Genomic DNA, 18,592 nt, shown 5'->3' with positions numbered 1-18,592 from the left:
CGTGTACAGCACGAGACAGAGTTGGCACTATAAAAGAAAGATAGGAAGGAAGGAAGATGGCTAGCTAGCTAGCTAGCTACTGTTCTAGCCGTACCGTTCCTCGCGAGATCGCGAGACGGAGATAGAGGTAGAAGGGTATGTATGTGTGATACCTGGATGGATGGACGGCTAGATGTCTGGCTCAAATGTTGGAGTTTGGACTGGAATGGACTGGACTGGACTGGTATATGAGAAGGGTAGGGTTGTAAAAGGAACGCTTGTACGCTTGGATCTTGGAGGGTTTGGGTTGAATATTCCTACCCACCTAGCAGAGGCTGTGGAGACCGTCGTCTGTTAGCTAGCTAGTCTATCGATGCGCCGCCGTTACAGCACCACGGGTGTATGTTCCGCGGAAGGTTGTTTCCGTTCTACGTATTGATGCGGGGGCGGTTTTGCAGGGGTGTCTTTCTTCCCAGTGGACTATGTAGCCTGTACTGTAGAGGCGCCACGGTTACACGGGTACAACTCCACAGCAGGAACAGTGGCGAAAGGATTCCCATTCAGACGCTACGTCGGCGTACCTATGATGGATGTGGCATCATGCTAGCGTATGTTCTACAGTGCTCCAGCCCACTATAGCCTCGAGCTGAGTCGAAGATTGTTCTTGATTGACACGGCTTGGCGCGAGGCTCTAGAAGCGGGTCCTTTGAAATCGGTCAGGGACAGCACTCAAAGGGATGGCGGGCCTTCGGGTAGGGCTGTACGGCTCGAGGCAGAATTGAGACGCCACAGTGTTACGCTGCGGAAGAACCGTAGACTTGGGGAGGCGAAGCTGTGTTGTGGGACTTGGGGGGTGAGCGGGAACGCCATCGAAGACGAAAGGACGGCTCGATCCGATTGTTACCATCCCGAAAGACTTCGAGATAGTCGTTACAGTGGACTGAGATGGCGCGCCACACCCTGGATAGTGCGAGCCACACCGCCCGATAACCGCGAGATCTGGCCTCGGTTTCTGGGCCTATTCGAGAGCAAGCTCCGGAGCAGTTGTATCTACATATTCGAAGGCATCCGGGGGTAGATAGGTAAACAATCTTGAAGGCATTCGCGGAATTCGCAGATATTGTTGTTCCGGGGAAGGCTGCAGTCGTCAGTTTACATGAAGCGCCACATAGTGCCACGCAAGCCAGAGACACGTGGACTTATCAGAGGATTGATTTGCTCCCCAGATTCTGGAGAGTGCGAATGTGCAGCGCGGCGCAAGGATCCGTTTATCCAGACTGGGGGAACCGGGTGCGTCCTAAAGATAGACGGGAGATATTCAGGAACAGATTTGCTCGTCAAGGGACCCTGCTATACGGCAGCCTGAGATACGGACGGCGGCGGACGAGGATGCAGCTTTCCGAATTTGAATTTTCAAAATTGTACAAGGAGCGCCCAGTCGGATCGACGGTTGAGACGTATACCGGCAGCACGCGGAAGCGTTCCATGTTCTCATAAATCCGCTAACGTGCAGGCGCCAGCTGCACTGTGAGACGTCACGCGTGTGGCTTGATATTGGTATGGCTGATTGCGGGGCTCAGATCCGGGACGATGGTAGAAATGGAAGGGCGGCCTTAGGCACTGGCTCGAGGCTGCCTATAATTAGCAGCTGTCTGGATCATTTCGAGGGAGCCCAGGTGTGAAAAGAGGCCATGCGCTAACAGTTCGGTTGGATGTTTGGTGGAAAAAGAAAAACGGTGCTCCTCAGCGAAGCGTAAGCTGCATCACGATGAGGTTTCGGGCGGCCTTCGGTGCGCCGCTTCAAGGCTGGTTGCGACGAGCGCCGCCAATGTGCCTGACGATCGCGATCAGTTTCCGAGTGCTAATGCCTGCCAACAGGGCAAGTGGTGCCGGCGCGTCCGGGTTGACTGCACATGGCAATTACTGGCTCTGGGGAAGAATGGATGTGCGCTGCGGTGGCTGACGGACGGAGGACTGGGGGTGAGACAGGGAGCGGATTGTGTGTGAGAGCGAGGCGCTGAGGCGATGGTGGCTGACCTGAGCCGGGGTGGATGGCGGATGGCAGATGGGATGGCAGATGGGACGGTAGCATGTCCATCCGGATGACAGCGCCTGTTTCGCTCTGGCCGATCCGAGTTTTCAGTCTGGAGGAGACGGCGACAACTGACGGAGGGCTGGCTGGTGGCCGGCCAGTAGCAGTGGGGAGATGCACGAGAGGCGGGCGTGAATGGCGCGAACGGTGTGTGGCGTGGGTGACTGATATTAGCCACAGCTCGATTCGAGAAACGAGATCAGGCTGTTTGGCCGGCGGGCGAGAGCCTGGACGAGGGCGCGGGCATCGCTGCCTCTTAAAGGCGGGCGGTGGGTGGGCAATTGGCTCCTTTGGGCGGTGCTGCGCTCTTCTCTGGGATCGTTACCGGCTGGTGGACGGATGGAGGGCTGGGGGTGCAGATGAGATGGGCGACGATAGCGATGGCGGCATGGCGCTGCGCCACTCGAGCACCTCCCCTCCTCTTCTTGTTGATCCCGTCTCGCGGCAGACGAGTTCTCCCACCACCACCAGCAGCAGCGCCGTGGTAATAAAGGCGGCGGCGACTGCAGCGACCTGTGGCGTCCGTATCGGCCTGTGGTGCGACTCTCCCGCCTGCGCTTTGAGCGGAGGGACGTACTTCGGCACCGAGCGGCGCCGGCGCGTGAGTGGCTCCCGCCCAGCCAGCAGGCCGCCGCCTCTCGAGCACAGCCTTCCTGGCTTGCGTCGTGCATCCACGCTCATTCGCCCGCCGCCGCGAGGAACCCATCCGCGCGTGAGGCTGCCCACTCTGCTCGTCGGCCACTAACTCCTCGCTCGCCCGCCAATTTGCGTCCTGCCCGGCGTCCCGTCACTCTCCTCCCAGACAGCACGCCTCCTCCCGATTGCTGCGGCTTTCACTCCCCCAGCGCCCATCGCTGCTGTTTGAGGCTCCTCCGCACCGCCGTCATCTCGAACGCCGCCATTATAGCTCGGCTGCGCTGGGGTCCGTGTTGCATCCCCGTCGTCGCTAGCCCACGGCATCCAGCCACAGCTTTCCCAGCCGGCCGACTTCGTCATCGGCACCACCAGCCCTTCGCGCCTCTCGTGCCGTGCAGCACCACCACGCCTCTTCCACCTCGCTGCGAGAAGGGAGAACGAAGAGTGCCCATCCATCTGACGCCCCGCCGGACCTCGTAGCCGCGAATTCTGCTCCCACGCTCGCGCCTGCCGCCCTGCATTCTGCTTCCGTCGCCCGCGCCGCCGCTAATCGCTGCTCAGCTCACAGCCTCATCGCCGTGCCTGCAGCGCCGCACTTGACTACCCGCATCGCGTGCTGCCCTCGCCAGTCGCATCGCGGCCACCGACCTCGTCGCTGGCCGTCCCAACGCCGTCCAGCTGCATTGCTCCCTTGAGCGCACCCTCGAACGGTTCCTGGCTGTCCGCTTGGGGCATAGGACGGCAGATCACCTTGGCTGAAGACGCATCTGCAGCCGCACGCCCTGCACGCCCTGCGACGCCCACTCCTGAGCGCATCGCGAATTGCGCTTGTCAAATCACTGCGTCCATCTGGAACATCTGCTGGCGGCGCATGCTGCCATGACCTGGGATTGACACTCAGCAGGAGGATTGCATCGCAGTGCGCCGAGCGAAGACGCATCAAAACAGAGGTACGTGGGAGCAATGCGCCGTGCGCAGCTCGAAGATGGCATCCATTGATGCGATTCCCCAGCATGCCCCCGCCGGTGACGGTGCCAAGCAACCGCTCCAAGGAATAAACACTGACGCGGATGCTAGCATCTTTGACTTCACATCCGAAAGTACGCGCTCCATCTCATGGCAGCTTCAACTCGAGCCATCACGCCCACGCACTCCGGCCCCTTCCCCGCGCCTAATCGGGCGAACACGCCTTCACAGAATTCGCACACAAGCGCCACCTTTGGCTCCCACCTCACCAAGTCCCCGCGCGGGCTTTCACCCCGACACTCGCCCCAGCCGCTCACAGGCGCTGCTGCGCTTGAGGACGAGCGTCGGCGACAGCAGGACATCTCGCGGCAGATGAGCCCGAACCCTGCGCTCGCTGTCGTGCAGAGCTTGATTGGCACCAGCCAGTCTGCTATGAGCAGGTCCAAGGACGCACCAGCCGAACCGTCACAAATGAGTGCGCCAATGGAGAAAGCGGCGAAAGCGCTGGTCATTCCGGAGCAGTCCGGAGTGACTGGCGACAACATGCAGACCAGTCCCGTGAGCCTGTCAAGCTTTGGCTCTGCGGATTCGATAACAACCGCGCCGACCGCAACTGCCATGGAAGCAACTGCCGGCCCGATGGCGATATCTGCCCAGGAAGGCGCGCCTCAGCCTCCGCAGCAACAACAAGCACCACCACAACAGCCACAGCCGCCTCACCACCAGCCTATTGCGCCAAACCCCGGCGAAGGCCCCGGCAATCGCGCATTTACTTTCCCAGGCCCAATGCCCCCAGAACACGATCCGCGCGCTCCCGCGCGGCAGATGAGCTTGCCTGGCTACGCGCAGAACAGCCCAAAGTCGCCGTCGACCAAGAGGCACAAGTGCCCCTACTGCTCGACCGATTTCACGCGCCATCACAACCTCAAGAGCCATCTCCTGACGCACAGCCAAGAGAAGCCATATGAGTGTCCTACTTGCCAAGCGCGTTTCCGCCGTCTGCATGACTTGAAACGCCACACGAAACTGCACACTGGCGAGCGGCCACACACCTGTCCTAAGTGTGGCAGGAGGTTCGCCCGCGGGGATGCCCTCGCCCGCCACAACAAGGGCCAGGGTGGCTGCGCTGGTCGCCGGTCTAGCTTTGGTATAGATAATGACGACATGGATGGAAAAGGCGACGAGGCCATGGACGGCGTAGTCTACCATGGCGAGCACGACGGAGAAGGGGAAGAAGACGAGGATCACGGGGGCCGACGTGTTAGCGAGCCGGCGCGTAAGAGGCAAAATACTGGAAACTCTACGCAAGGTCCGTATCATCAGCATTCCAGTACCTACCCGCCCATCGCTGCCAATCGAGCGCAGCCGGGCCAAAATAATCTTCGCCCGCTGTATCCACCCGGATCAAGCGGTACCCCGAGCAATCAGTCGACTAACATTTCGCCAAAACTAGCTCCAGGAAGCATTTCGTCACTTCACTACACTGCGAACCAGGCAAACATGTTTGGACAAGGGGGCATGACTGAGAGCCCGAAGCCCATCTCGCCAGGTCAGCAAGACCAGCATCGCCTCGGTGCACATGAAGGCAGCATCCCGAATCCGCGTTCGCCCAACATGTCGCAACAGCTCCAACACCGGGATTTCGCTCGTGGCGCCGGCCGAGGCTCGTCGCCAATGGGCATGGCACCACCTCAGGGCAATAGTGGCCCTCATCTGCCTTCGCTACCTGGCCTCACTCCCAGCATGATTCCCAAGCAAGGCTCTCAGGGCGGCAAAGGCAATGGTCCCAGCATGCTCCAGCACCAGCAGATGCCAGCTCCAGGAACGGCATCGCAACAGGGAAGCTTGTCAAGCCACGGCGCCAGCAGCGGTGGTAGCATGCGCGAGGTCATGGGCAATCCAGGTATCGACGTCTGGCAGTATGTGCGCGAGGTAGAGTCGCGCATGCAGAAAATGGAAAAAGAGCACGAGCAGAAAATGGTCTCGCTGCAGAACGAGGTCACTACGCTCCGTGCACAGCTTGCTCAACAGCATGCCCAAAACACTCAACAGTAAACGCGGTCGGGGTGTCTCGGCTTTCATCAACCAGGCAATAATGGGAACCTTGTATCAGTATGAGCAGAAAGGAGTAATGGGCAGATATAATGCGAACCATGGTACGACATGAGCTTCCCGACCATCACAGCGGCAGGAGTCGGTTGGCGTTTCCAGCAATGGGAAGCGGGTCCAGCACACGATAGCGGCCCTGCTCGGTGTTTAGTGGAAAATCGAAGGACGGGTAGGATTGGTAAGCAGCGGGGTTTCGCGCATCTGCGTCTACGAGCGCCATTGACATGGCGCGGTTCGGAGCTGTTTTTTCTCTTTTCACGACACGGTACTTCTATCGACTGGCGACATCAACAAAAGCTAGACCTCCGGCAGCAACGCAGGACCTCAGCTCGCGCGTTCCCAGCACGGACTCTCGTTTCCGAGCTGGAAAGTACTATTTCCTCGGGATCCATTTCCCTCCCGTTTCCCGTCAGTGTTTCCTTTGCGTTCAGGTCGGTTGGTCATCTGTGTGGGCTTTTTCTCATCCTCTGTATATTATAGCACTGTGTGTTGGTTGTTGTTGTTTGATTTTTCTTTTACTCTCGTTCGCCGGGGAACGGGTACACGGAAGGGAAAAGATTGAGCAAGGGCATGTACAGTGTAAATGCAAGATCTGCCTGAGCTGTGTTTCTCGCTGCTGGTGCTGCTGGAGATGGCGGCGTAAGAGGCTTGGACCTCCTGGTGTTTTTTGGGTTTTCGGCTCGCGTGATACCTTCTTAGTTAGTGGCGGGATGGAGGGAGTGCAGATGCGGACGCTGTATGTATGCGAATGAGAGAAGTTTCGTTCAGCTGTTGAGAGTCTGGTGTGTGCGATTGGTTTTCGGAGCGCTATCGTGTAAGACTTGCCAGGACAACATCTCTTACTACTAACTATGTTTTCGCTCCCGAGGCGGCGTATCCGGCGAGATATAGCCGGGTCGGGGACGATGCAGGATGGGCTGGTGGGGCAGGGCGCCGGTGCTCTTGGGTGTTGCTGTCTTGCGGTACTCTCGAGTGGGCTATCTAAGCACGGGTGGGAGAGATGTTGGCGAACTGACCTAGTAAGTGATGGTCGTCTCATTGCCCCTCTCTCGTCGTGGCATGGCACGGCATGGCACGGCGTGGCGTAGCGTGGCCTGGCTGAGAGATAGAGAGAGATAGAGAGAGAGCGGATCAGAATCTATCAAGAGGGCGGGCAGTCGACGACGATGACTATGCTATGCCATGCCATACCATACCAAGTCATAACACTGCAGCAGTTCTGTTCTGTTCAGTTCTGTTCATTTACTCACTCACTCACTCGCTGGGGCTCCTAGTGCTTCCTACGTCCACTTCTACTATTTCCATTCCGTTCCGTTCCGTCCTCTGGTAACTTCACCGGAGTCAGGGTCAGGGTCGGAGTGAGTCAGTCCTTCTCGTACCCGACTCGGGAGGAATGCAGCGTGCGTATTCTACCTTTCTATGTACTTGTCGGCTGCATACATGGCAGCAGGAGGGCGGCTGCAGGGAGGGAGGGGCGTACGTAGCACTCCTGTGCTTTAAGGTGCTGCTTTGGATTGGATTGGATTGGATTGGCTTGGTTTGCTTGCCCATCCACCGAGATGGCTAGCTGGCTGGCTATGCGAATCGCAAGAGAGAGAGAGAGCTAGTAGTGTGTGTGTGTGTGTGTGTGTGTGTGTGTGTGTGTGTGTGTGTGTGTCAGGAAAGCTTTTGGCAAGGAAAGGGAGTTGATCGTTTCGCCATCGACATCGAGGGGGACGGGGGCTATGCGATCGGGCGCGGAAAGGGAAGTGAAATCACATGCACCCATGTGTATTATTGCGGCAGTGCGTTCCAGGAGGATAACTCGTCGGCGGCCGTTCAAGGCGCTGTTGAGTCATGGTGTGGTCAATGGGTGGGGACTCCCTGCATGGCATTGCATTACGCCATTCTTTACACTTACGTCGACTGCCTGGAGGCTCGTGTAGAACCCGGCGCAGACTGGCTGCTCCGTTTATGCTTGTTGTAGCTACGATATCCTGGGCTTGGAAGTTGGAAAGGGGATGGAGAGAGCTGGCGAGACGCTTGCTGGTGCTAGAGGATTACGGAGTGGAGAGGAGATATCGCGGCTGGGGGATAGGTGGGGGGTTTATGGGGGAGGTCGATGCTTGCGGTAAGGGGGTTGCAGCAAGAAAAATGTTATGAATGCTGGCGGAATGTATGGAAAGCGCTGCTTGCAGAGGTTACCGGATTCCAGGGAGTGACAGCGATAATGCACGTCTCCGTGTAATGAAGTATGCAATATTGGGTTGTTGCTTTGCTCGACGGTGGCATCCATTTCCTGCAGCTGGCCGGATGCAATCTTCTTCGCTTGATGCCTTGTCCTTTCTTCGTGACCGCAGCATTTCTCTTGACCCTTTTCACCGGTCTTTCCGGCAATATGGCCGGCGCTGAGCGGCGGTCTACGTACGAAGCATAGGGTCTTGGGGCAGCTTCGGCTAGCGGACACGGCGACAACGCTGAGCACTGTGCCGTAACTAATTAAACAGACCATGGTGGGGAGAACATTCGACCGTGCTGACTCCAATTGGGCGGTTCCTGGCTCGTGGCGCAGTCGTGCCTCAGGCCCACACGAGTTCGTCGTCCGTATTCGCCGTTATCCAAATCGGGTCGACCATTGAAGGGCTCCCCAGGAACACTTTAACAGATGCCCAGTCGGCACGCTGATATCTAGCTTCAGTCAACAGGAACAAGGTGGCCTCACATCATCCGCACGCGCTGCTTCAGCCCTTTCGCTCCAGGCTCTTGTCCCTCAGCTGCTACAGTCATCGCCCATTGTCATTGCGCTTCGGGACTGTCTCCGCCATGACTGAGATTGCTCTCCTGACTCTTGCCCGTTATGCTCATGCGGATACGTGGGATCTCCAGAAGCGAACGCGGTGTAGAGCATGCAATGTACCGCCTCGGGCAAGAAGCCTCATGAACAGCCTCGTGCGGGTCGTTCTCGTGTTCTAGTAGTCTGAGGAATGAAGTAGTGGTGGCTGCCTGGTACGAGCCAGGCTACCAGTCACTATCGTGGAGGTCGAAAGTCGGTGACCCGGAGCACGAGATGTGGCGTCAGCGAATGACCAAGGGGCATCAAAGCCACAAAGGCGCAGCAGGCCTTAGCTAGACCGTTTGCAGCCAGGAACGGCAGATGCCTTCGACACCGTGCCTCCGCAAACATCAAGATATATCTTGGAGCGCACGTTTGCAGCGTCCATTGTTTCCCCAGCCTTCCAGTGTTTTGTCTTGCAACACAGTTCCCGCGAATTGACTCCTCGCGTCGTTTCCGTTTGCGATTGCGCTGCGTCCGTGCCCTCAGCCTTACGAATGGTCCCTGCATCCGCGTACGATATGACCCATAACCCGCCCCGCTATAAGAACCCCACTGACGGCCTTCTGCAGCTCCAGCACTCCTCAACCTTCACACACTTCCTTATCTCGGTCTTCTACTACTTTCTCAAAGAGTCCGGTGGGTATTGCCCAGGAGCGAGTACAACAGCTATCGAATCACTTTTCCCGCGCAAACACAATGGCTTCGGTGCCCAAGGACGACGGACCCGTGAACCTCGATGCGGACATTCCGGACATCCACCACCAGCTTCCACCCCTTCCAGCCACTCTCCCTAAACGGCATGAGCGCTTCATCCACTGTATACCCCCCACCGGTTCAACAACGCGCAAATACTCCGTCTTCCTCGCCGGCACCATAGAAATGGGCAAAGCGATCCAGTGGCAGCGACATATGCTGCACTTTCTTCAGGACCTTCCAATAGCGGTCTACAACCCTCGCCGCGGAAGCTGGAACAAGGCGTCCACGGACGAAGAGCTTACCCGCAATTTCCACACCCAAGTAGTGTGGGAAAAGGTCAATCTGGCGAGAGCGTCTGTCATCTGCTTCTTCTTCGACCACCCCACGAAGAGCCCAGTCACCATGATGGAACTTGGCGAATGGGCCGCCAGCAACAAGGTAGTAGTGTGCTGCAACAGCAAGTTCTGGAAGGCAAAAAATGTGCATATTCAATGCGCGTACCATGGCATTCCGTGTGTGGAGACCTTTGAGGAACTGGTCCCGCTGGTGAGGGCGAAGCTCAGGAGCAAGGGCCTCATGCTGGATAAGCAGGGCGACCGCACTGACGATCCGGCGAAAGAGGACCCGACAAAGCTGCCAGACGTCTCCATTCTGGAGCGCCGTTGTCCGGTGGATATCGAGCGCTTGAAGGCTATTGAGCAGACGCTGGCGTTCCAGGATCCCGAGTATCCCGACGAAGAGCCTTACGTGGAGCATTAAAGATGTGCCCTCCTTAGGTCGATTTCCGGCGATTTGAACATCAGCGAGGAGTTGGCGGCGGTGGGATGGGTGGTCTTTTGTCTACTTTCCTGGATCCTCGGCATGGTTCTGTTTTCCTCAGTCGATCTTCCTAGATGTGCGTCGTGTTTTCCTTCCTCTCTTTCCTACATCTCCGGCACTTTTTTCCCCTTGGTGCTGCTCCCCTGCGGTCCTGGCTTGTCTTTTCTTTTCGGCAGGTTTCTTTATAATTACATACATGTACGATCAACGACGGTGTCAATCTGTTTTCATGGGAGTGCGGTGGACTGGGCTGGAGTTCTTGATGTGTAGACGAGGCTGTATAACCTCAGATAGTGTCTTGTAGTTTCTATTACAATGGTTTCGAGAGCCCGAGTCCTCCTTTGACACGGTGCGAGTGAGCCTTTCTTTTGTTTTCCTTTTCCTCGTCATCGATGACTGACTCCTCCAAAAAAAAGTCGCCATGTGTCGAATCCCCTCATTCCGCTCACATTGCGAGGAGAGCTCAGACAACGCCAATCCACCACCGCTCCCAGAAGAGCATTTACCACATCTTCCTTCTATCCCAAGCTCTGGCGGGTCCACTAATAATGCAGTGTATCCCACTCCCACACGCACCTTCTCTTCCTACACCCTTACCCTCCTCCCTCCTATATACACTTCACTCAACCATATCCCACCGCCCTCTACCATGCCACCCGCCTCCCTATCAGCCACCACAACCCGCCCCGAAGGCCCCCCGCCCCCCTGGTACGCCTCCGAAGCCACCACCCCGCGCTCCCCTTCTTCCGCAACGGCAGCCTCGCCTACTAAGCCCAGCTGCCAGGCGACCTGGCGAACTTGCTGCGCGCACAGCCGCGTTTGGCGGGGGCGGTGAAGCAGATTGTGCTGCAGGGGGAGTCGGGGGTGTTGGGGTTTGGGAGGGTTTTGGACGTAGGGAGTGTGGGATAGGGGGAGGATGGGGCATCGCGGAGGGTGTCGGTCTAGTTTGAACTGAGCTAGAGGAGCATTTACCGTGTGCTATTAGACTGGGGCTATGTGGTGGGGATGGAGAATGGCAGCTGGGTTGGGGCTTGAAGGCCTCCGGGAGACACTCTTCGATTTCTATTGGAGTGGGTCTCCCTACGGTGAGCTAGAGAAACTGCTGGTATCTCTTCATGCGTCATTGCCTTTTGAGAATTTGTCATTCATTCTTTTTGAGTGCCAGCCCCCAATCGCATGCGATCCCATCAAAAGCTCCACGCCGCATTTCAACGGGACCTTCGGATATCTGAACCGTGTTAGTACCTAATCAGCCTTGAGATGGTCGAGAGACAAACATCCGTAGAGGCCAGCTATGCATTCCTTTCCTATGGCTTGACCACATGGCCGAATCTGGCCATCTAATACCTAAGATCGGTGGGTATCATATCGCATCTACTCCTCATCGCTCTCCGACATCTGCATCTCCGCTCCCTCGTCGTCCTCTTCCTCCTCCTCCTGCTCCCGCTCCTGCTCCTCGTCGCGTCCCCTCTTGACCCCCTTCGCCCCGTCCCGCGCCTCGTTCATCGGCAACGCCTTCATAGGCGCACTCCCGAAGATCGCCCTCTGCGCGCTCGTCTCCTCCGGCGCTTCGATCGCCGGCAGCGCTTTCTCGGGCAGCTTGAAGGTGCCGTCGAGCTTGGCGACGGTGTCGGACTTGCCCTTTGCGTATTGGATCAACTGCCGCACAGTCAGTCAACGCCGCACAGGTGTCTGCCTGGACGTATTGTAGACGCACCATGTCCTTTCCGAAGAAATTGAACCCGTCCAGCGCCCGCATGGCTTGCGTGGAGGAGTCGATGTCCCGGAACACGACGTGCGCCTGCCCGCGCATCTTGGGCGTCTTGAGTGCGACGACGTCGAGGATCACGCCGTAGGTCGCGAACAGCATGTACAGGCTGCGCTTGAGGTCGTCTTTGGGGAGCTTGTCGGGCAGGTTGTGCACGTAGATGCTGTCATGGTTAGCGAATGCGGCGAAATGAGAGTATATGGAGCATACGCACGTTCGGTTCGGCGGGAGAGAGACGGCCTTTGAAGAAGTGCCCGGAGGTGCCGGTACACGCGCGACGGTGGTGGCCATGATTGTGTTGTGGTGTCTGGCGAACCGTCGTGCGCCAGTGACGAGGTTGCGGAGGATTGATGAGGCTCCCCGCAAGTCGTAAAAATCATGGGGGTCTGTGCACTAGCGAGGGAGATCACCGCATTGTGCCTGAACGTTTCGCTCACTTCGAGACATCCACCCGTCACTGAAGGATGCAACCTAACTCAATGGCCGAATCAGCATGAAAACGCATCCACGGAGCCTCACTGAGCGGCTAGCTTCTCCGATTTCGGCTTTCAACCGCCCCAGACGGTAGCTCCGCGAGGCTTCCTTTACCTCCATTCACGCCCACGAAGCACTTCTGCTCTCGAACGGACGCGGACTCCACGGATTCCTAATACCTTTACCCCATTTTCTTCGGCTCCTTACGGCCATCATGACGTTCTCACCCGTCCTCAGCCCGCGGCCCAATCCACCAGGCACAAAGATGGCCACCAACGCAACAGCCGCAAAGGCGAAAGCGCTCGCAATCCTCAACAACAGCAGGGCTGTGCCTTCTCCGAGCGTGGCATCAACTCCAGGAGATGGCGGGCTGGATCTGGCGGAGCAGATGAACGACGAAGTGCGGCGGCGTTTCGTGTCCGGTAGGCCAGCCACTTCCCTCCACCCAAGGGAGGTATACTAATACTACTGAACAGGCACCCGCCTCGGCGAGGGTACGTACGCTATCGTATACAGCGGCCACTACCGGCACGACCCTAGCAAGCTCGTCGCTATCAAAAAGATCAAACTAAACGCCGACTTCAAAGACGGCATCGCCATGGACGCCATCCGGGAGATAAAGTTCCTCTCGGAGCTGTCGCACCCCAACATCATCCAGCTGCACGCCGTCTTCTCCACCAAGGACCAGAACATATCGCTCGTGCTCGAGCACCTCCCGCTCGGCGATCTCGAAATGCTCTGGAAGAACCACAGCATATCCTACGGCGGCGCCGACATCAAGAGCTGGGCGAACATGCTGTGCCAGGCCGTCTGGTTCTGCCACGAGAACTACGTGCTGCACCGCGATATCAAGGGCAACAACTTGCTGATATCGGCGGATGGCACGGTGAAGCTGGCCGATTTCGGTCTTGCGCGCAGCTTCGCGGACCCGGGCCGGGACATGACGTGCAATGTTATTACGCGTTTCTACCGTCCTCCCGAGCTACTGCTTGGATGCCGCCACTATGGCGGTTGCGTTGATGTGTGGAGCACGGGGTGTGTGATTGCGGAGCTGGCGATTCGCGAGTTCTTCCTGCCGTCGGAGACGGACATCCAGCAGCTGAGCGTCATATGCGACGTTTTTGGCATCCCGACAGAAGAAACCTGGCCCGGAGTCTCGAAATTGCGACACTACGAAGCGAGTTTCGGCGCTGCTGCACCGAAGCATCCACATGGCATAAACTACTGGAAGCAGCGCTTCCCGCTGCTGGGCGAGGACGGAATCGACCTTCTCCGCGGCATGCTCAGGATGGATCCGATGAAGCGGCTCTCAGCAACGCAGGTGCTGCAGCATCCGTACTGGACCAACGCGCCGCGGCCAACGAAGAAAGAAAATCTTCCCAAGCAAGGAGGCGGCGAGAAGACAATGGGCGAGGATCTCAAGCGGCGTGGTGGAGAGATCGAGACTGGCCGCCTTGACAAGGTAGCCAGGAAGCTCGATTTCGGGGCGATGAAGAAATGAGCGAGCGGCGTGTTGCTGGTCGCCGCATGTATTGTACGATACCGGGCGGAGACTCATGGGGATATGGCGTTCTGGGAGCGGAGCATGTCTCCCTAGCATTTGACGGCGTTTCTGGAATTGACGGGATTGCGCGGAAGCATTTCAGGGTCGGTCAAGATCGTCTTGGACTGTGTTTGACCACATGGTCGAAATTCTAGGATAATAGCAAGGCTCGTCCTAGTTGGATGGAGAGTCCGCCCCAGTCCTTGTGTCTAAGAATCCCCTCGCTCAACACGACATTCGGGCGCTAGCAACGTGACTATGGGAGTCAGAAGTGCCATCGCAAGAGCCTGACGGGACAGCCTGGATAGAAAGAGCCTCAGACGGCGCTCTGTCAGCGATGGGGACCACTCGACCTCGTGCGCAGAACAAGAGATGGGAGCATTTCAAAGGAGCGCATACAATATTCCCGCCGCCGCCGCTGGATTTCGACATTCACGTTAGCTCTTCCCCAGCTCTGATCGCGTTTCCTGTCTCGTCTTTGAGATTGACCATGAACTGCTCGACGTAACCATACTGGCTATTGAGTCGGCTTCTCTGATGCCACGTCCCGTCCAGATCACAACCAACACCACGGCTGTCCAGCACATGCACGCTTGTCAAGTGTGGTCCCTGACCTGGCGTTCTTCGCTTTGGTATAGAGTTGGGTCTGTGGTTCAGGCGTCCTTCATACTTAGTAGACTTACCGGTATTAGAACAGTGTACCAACTTCTCATCTTACAATCGACCGGGGTGGCGGTAGGTAATCTTCGATTTACCCACGCAGACACGTGCCACCCATGCGTGGGATGGATGGCCTTGCGTTTGGTATCCGCGGAACCGGCATTTGGGGAAGTCGGTGGTAGGGGCGTGGCTCCTTGGGGGTTCGACGTCGTGCATGGGAATTGCTCGCCGATAGGAAGATTCGCTACTTATATTCTGGCGGTACGCTTCAACGGGAGCAAGCATGTACATCAAAGTTGCGATCACTTCGCTGCTAGCCCGGCCGGGTCCAAGGAAGGATCTACCCCTCAACCCGCTACCGGTAAGCTATTGCTGCACATACAGTATGTGGGGGAGTACGCTCCCGTCCTCCCAGGCAAAGTAAGGTAAGCGACTCTCGACGACACGGCCCGAGATACCGTCTGCGATCTCCATCTCCTCGCCCTACCGCAGTTCCCGCGGAGGACATCGAACTACGGCCCGTCCAGCATCGCTTAGCGATTCTTGGACCTAGAGTGAGCAGCGAGGTACTTGATAGGTGAGCATACTCGGATTGCTAGAGCTCGAAGTTACAAGCGTGCAGGTAGTATAGGAGAGGGCGTTATAGTTGCAGTGTTGGATAGCAAGGGATGGATGAGAAACGGTATAGCATCAACTGACTGACAGCGAGCACGGCGTATAAAGCTCGACGAAGAGTCGCACTTCTCATCCGCCCATCCCCATCATATTCCTCAATCAGCCCAGCTCCGACACAACACACAACCAACCAACCAGCACTTCCTCCCACCCAGCAGCCATCCATACAGCACCAACAATGAAGTTCCTCCTCGCCCTAACCACCCTCTCCCTCGCCACCTCCGCCTACGCCGCCCTCGGCTGCGGCCACGCCGTGTCTAAGAAGGCCTGCAAGGAGGACTGCCATTGTCGCTGCGTGGGTGGCAATGTGCTCTGCGAGGGCAGCGGGGTTACGTGTCCGGCGGCGACTTTTGCTATTTGTGAGGGTACGTAGTCGGGTCCCTTTGTTTTGTTTTTGGAGGACTGGGGGAAGGGGGTTTAACACTGGGGTGGAGGGGGGATTGGTTGATTGGCTGACTGATTGATTGATGTGATAGGGGCTTGTCATTGTGATTCGGACCGGAAGGAGCCGAGTGTTAATGTTACGGGGAGGGCTTGGGAGGGATGATGGGGATTGCGGAGGGTAAGTTTGGGGGAAGGAGAGGGGAAGGTTGTGGGTGGGCGTGGATTGGAGAGCGGGCATCAGTGGATGGGATGGTGTCAAGGAGACAGATAGATCTTGAGGAGGAGTAATAGAATGTTCTTCTCAGCCACCACAGCTCTATACAGTTCACACGTTTGATCCACCGACCTGCAGCCTCATATTAGGCATGCCATACCGACCTGGGATTGTGGTTCAGGCGCCCCCCGTCATCTTATTTGTGGCGCTGACTGTCAAGCATATCGAAGCTTTCTGGAGCCTCAACATGAAAGCTTGTCTTCTTACCCCTTTCTGGAGTGTCCCATCTCAACGCAGAACTGCAAGCAGCAGTGCGACTGCCGCTGCCGAAATGGGCGAGCGCAAATGTGAAGGCGGGACGGCGATTTGTCCGGCGGAGAACTGCTGCCTTGTTTGGGTGGGTGGGTGGGTGGGATTTTTCTCCTTGATGGGCGGCGTTGGGTTGCTTGGTCGGCTGGCTGGGATGGATGCGGCGGAGGAGTGCGCGATCTTGTGTGTTAATGGAGCTGACTGCTTCTCCGGTATAGAAAATTGTGAGTGCACTGATGCCGAAGACGGCGAGTAGAGCGCAACTCTCTGTGGTTGGCCGGTGGTTTGACGACTGATGAGAAGACAAGAGGGCGGAGAGAAGCTTCGTTCGGAGCGGTATGCCTCGACAGTGAGATGATGCAACTAGTAGAGCTGAATCCATCATTCGCCCACAAAATGGGTCTTTGGACGTGCTCGGCACGTTCGTCCGCGTTTCCGTCAGTGTCTTCGCCTAGTTTCCCAGCTGTGTATTTGCCTCGATTCGTGGAAATGGGAATGTGTTGGATGGCGTTGTTATGTATGGAACGAAGTTTAACGATCTTCGTGCCGCCCTACCCAAAGTAAGTAGCCTGCATGCATAGCATGCAAGGTCCCGAGCCGTTCCTGAGAAAGGCGTCCGTGGCTGGCCTGACTCTAGCCTCATCCGGACGGGAAATACCTACATACACAGGCGAGTATAGGCGACGAAGAGCGAAGAATTGGTGGTGTTGTCAATTAAACGGAAACAAGATCTGCCTGTACGGATACCTCCTCATCTATCCTTTGAAGATATTATTCCATCTCTCACACGAACATCTTTTCCCCAACCGCCATACCCCCCGTATCCCCCACAATGCGCTTCTTCCTCCTCCTCCTCCCCTCTCCCTCACCACATCCACCGCATTCGCGGCTTACACCGTGCACTGTGGGAAAGCCCCCACCGCGAAATGCCACAATATATGTAACTGCCACTGCGAGCCAAACGCGATGGGATGCTAACAACGGCCTGGTGGCGACTGCCCTATGGACCCTTGGCTAAGGTGCTGTGATATGTATTTCCGGTGCCTCCTGGTGCGTTTTTGTGAGGCCGCGGTGCTGATTCGCGGCCGTGCTGTTGTAGATAAATGTGTTTGCAAACCTAGTAAGGAGCGTGGTCTCGATGGGAGCGTTGTGGAAGTGACAGCGATTGAGGAGGAGGGTTGAGGCTGCGCGTTATAAGGGCGCGTGTGAGGTTGACTTTGAGAGGCGGGTTGGTGTTTAGAGGTAGTGGTTGAGAGGAGGTGGGAACGGGAAGGGTCAGGATGCCCCGCGGAGGAAGTTGTAATCTAAGCCGCATGTGGTTAGTCATTCACGAAGACCGGATCGTCTCGTCGTTCTGTCTTCTCCGTCTCCACCTCCGACGCATCGTCTAAATTTACTTCGATATTTCCTCATGAATTACTGTCTTTGGGAATATCAGTAGCGTGGCTAAGACACTAGTAACAAGCCTTGCAAGCGCAGACGGTCCTCGAAAGGTTCCCAGACGGTTCGGCTGGTGAGAAAGCCGACGTCTCAGACAATGCCGCTCAGCTATTTGGTCCAGACTATAACTAATATCATGATCAGGTCCAGAATACGGCGAGCTCTCAGCACCTACACCTAGCATTGTGTATATACTAAAACAGTAGATCCTTTCCCTACCATATCGTCCTCGATTCCGATCCATCTCGCTCTTATTGGACTTGCTACAATGTATACCCACGTCCCATATAACGCCCCGATTGCGAAGTCACAAAGCTTCGACATGACCAAACCTCGATCTATATATTCCTTCCCGATCAATACACATCGTCTCCTCACTAGACTCTAGGAACTATGAATCACTCGGCGCTCCACTCGACCATCCGCACGGTAAAGCAGGCCTACTGCCGCAGCATGGACGTGTTCTACACCCCACGCATTTGTACCGTCATCAAGCAACGTATCAAGCGCCTCTTCATTCGCGGGAAAGAGAAAGCCGACAGCCTCTGGTCGACGATGAGGCCGGAGTCGGAGCATGGATGGCTTCTTTACTTCGACAGCGGAGTTTCAAGGAGCCTCCGGTTCTACCGTATCTTGCGGCTACACCGCGTATCGAGGAGGCCTTCTTCAAGTGGGAAGATGACGCTCGTTGCGCGGACAGCTATGATGGCTAGAGAATGGACGCGGTATGCGTACGCTTCAATCATTGGGACATCGCGAGCCCCAAGGGACCCCGGATGAGAGTAGGTATATGCACTGAACGGGAGGCATCGGGTCTGGACGCTTAAACTCTAGCTTTAGAGTTGAGGAATGGACGAGTTATGCCGCCGGAAATATAGAAAGACAATAATAGGAATCTTCGAAAATATATTGTGCCAGAAAGAAAGAAACCTATATTAATTACAAAAAGAACGAGAGGCATGCTGATTGGTTGACCTGTCTCATCAATGTCTCAAAAAGGTACGTGATGTTCT

General features: G+C 56.7%; 8 protein-coding genes across 8 annotated transcripts; 6 read left to right on the top strand and 2 right to left on the bottom strand.

Moving 5' to 3' along the window:
* Positions 1-2,069: 2,069 nt before the first annotated feature.
* Positions 2,070-3,590, top strand: BU26DRAFT_510382 (uncharacterized protein; the record flags this gene model as incomplete). The annotated part of the gene is made up of 3 exons (XM_033827227.1): positions 2,070-2,672; positions 2,720-3,183; positions 3,269-3,590. The coding sequence occupies 3 exons, from the start codon at positions 2,070-2,072 to the stop codon at positions 3,588-3,590; spliced, it is 1,389 nt and encodes a 462-aa protein (XP_033677531.1).
* A 242-nt stretch (positions 3,591-3,832) lies between these two features.
* Positions 3,833-5,722, top strand: BU26DRAFT_394152 (uncharacterized protein; the record flags this gene model as incomplete). Its single annotated transcript, XM_033822731.1, has 1 exon — positions 3,833-5,722. A coding segment is annotated over one exon (1,890 nt), but the record flags the coding sequence as incomplete, so codon positions are not given.
* A 263-nt stretch (positions 5,723-5,985) lies between these two features.
* On the bottom strand, positions 5,986-7,066 carry BU26DRAFT_127989 (uncharacterized protein). The gene has a single exon (XM_033819605.1). It carries the CDS (start codon positions 6,819-6,821, stop codon positions 6,243-6,245), a length of 579 nt encoding a protein of 192 aa, XP_033677529.1. The 5' UTR covers positions 6,822-7,066; the 3' UTR covers positions 5,986-6,242.
* Positions 7,067-8,936: 1,870 nt separating this feature from the next.
* On the top strand, positions 8,937-10,440 carry BU26DRAFT_555271 (uncharacterized protein). Its single transcript, XM_033832311.1, has 2 exons — positions 8,937-9,108; positions 9,167-10,440. The coding sequence occupies exons 1-2, from the start codon at positions 9,092-9,094 to the stop codon at positions 10,050-10,052; spliced, it is 903 nt and encodes a 300-aa protein (XP_033677528.1). The 5' UTR covers positions 8,937-9,091; the 3' UTR covers positions 10,053-10,440.
* BU26DRAFT_127961 (uncharacterized protein) lies at positions 10,279-11,277 on the top strand. Its single transcript, XM_033819604.1, has one exon. It carries the CDS (start codon positions 10,505-10,507, stop codon positions 11,060-11,062), a length of 558 nt encoding a protein of 185 aa, XP_033677527.1. The 5' UTR covers positions 10,279-10,504; the 3' UTR covers positions 11,063-11,277.
* A 209-nt stretch (positions 11,278-11,486) lies between these two features.
* BU26DRAFT_510379 (U2 small nuclear ribonucleoprotein B) lies at positions 11,487-12,171 on the bottom strand (the record flags this gene model as incomplete). The annotated part of the gene is made up of 3 exons (XM_033827226.1): positions 11,487-11,771; positions 11,830-12,043; positions 12,095-12,171. 3 exons carry the CDS (start codon positions 12,169-12,171, stop codon positions 11,487-11,489), a joined length of 576 nt encoding a protein of 191 aa, XP_033677526.1.
* A 314-nt stretch (positions 12,172-12,485) lies between these two features.
* Positions 12,486-14,145, top strand: BU26DRAFT_127951 (serine/threonine-protein kinase crk1). Its single transcript, XM_033819603.1, has 2 exons — positions 12,486-12,776; positions 12,831-14,145. Exons 1-2 carry the CDS (start codon positions 12,569-12,571, stop codon positions 13,853-13,855), a joined length of 1,233 nt encoding a protein of 410 aa, XP_033677525.1. The 5' UTR covers positions 12,486-12,568; the 3' UTR covers positions 13,856-14,145.
* Positions 14,146-15,410: 1,265 nt separating this feature from the next.
* Positions 15,411-18,359, top strand: BU26DRAFT_570604 (uncharacterized protein; the record flags this gene model as incomplete). Its single annotated transcript, XM_033834036.1, has 2 exons — positions 15,411-15,597; positions 17,968-18,359. The coding sequence occupies 2 exons, from the start codon at positions 15,411-15,413 to the stop codon at positions 18,357-18,359; spliced, it is 579 nt and encodes a 192-aa protein (XP_033677524.1).
* Between the last annotated feature and the right edge of the window lie 233 nt (positions 18,360-18,592).

Source organism: Trematosphaeria pertusa (assembly GCF_010094035.1).
Source record: "Trematosphaeria pertusa strain CBS 122368 unplaced genomic scaffold BU26scaffold_19, whole genome shotgun sequence".
Classification (NCBI taxonomy): Eukaryota; Fungi; Ascomycota; class Dothideomycetes; order Pleosporales; family Trematosphaeriaceae; genus Trematosphaeria; species Trematosphaeria pertusa.
The sequence above is the reverse complement of the archived record's forward strand: the minus strand, read 5'-3'. Positions and strand labels throughout refer to the sequence as shown.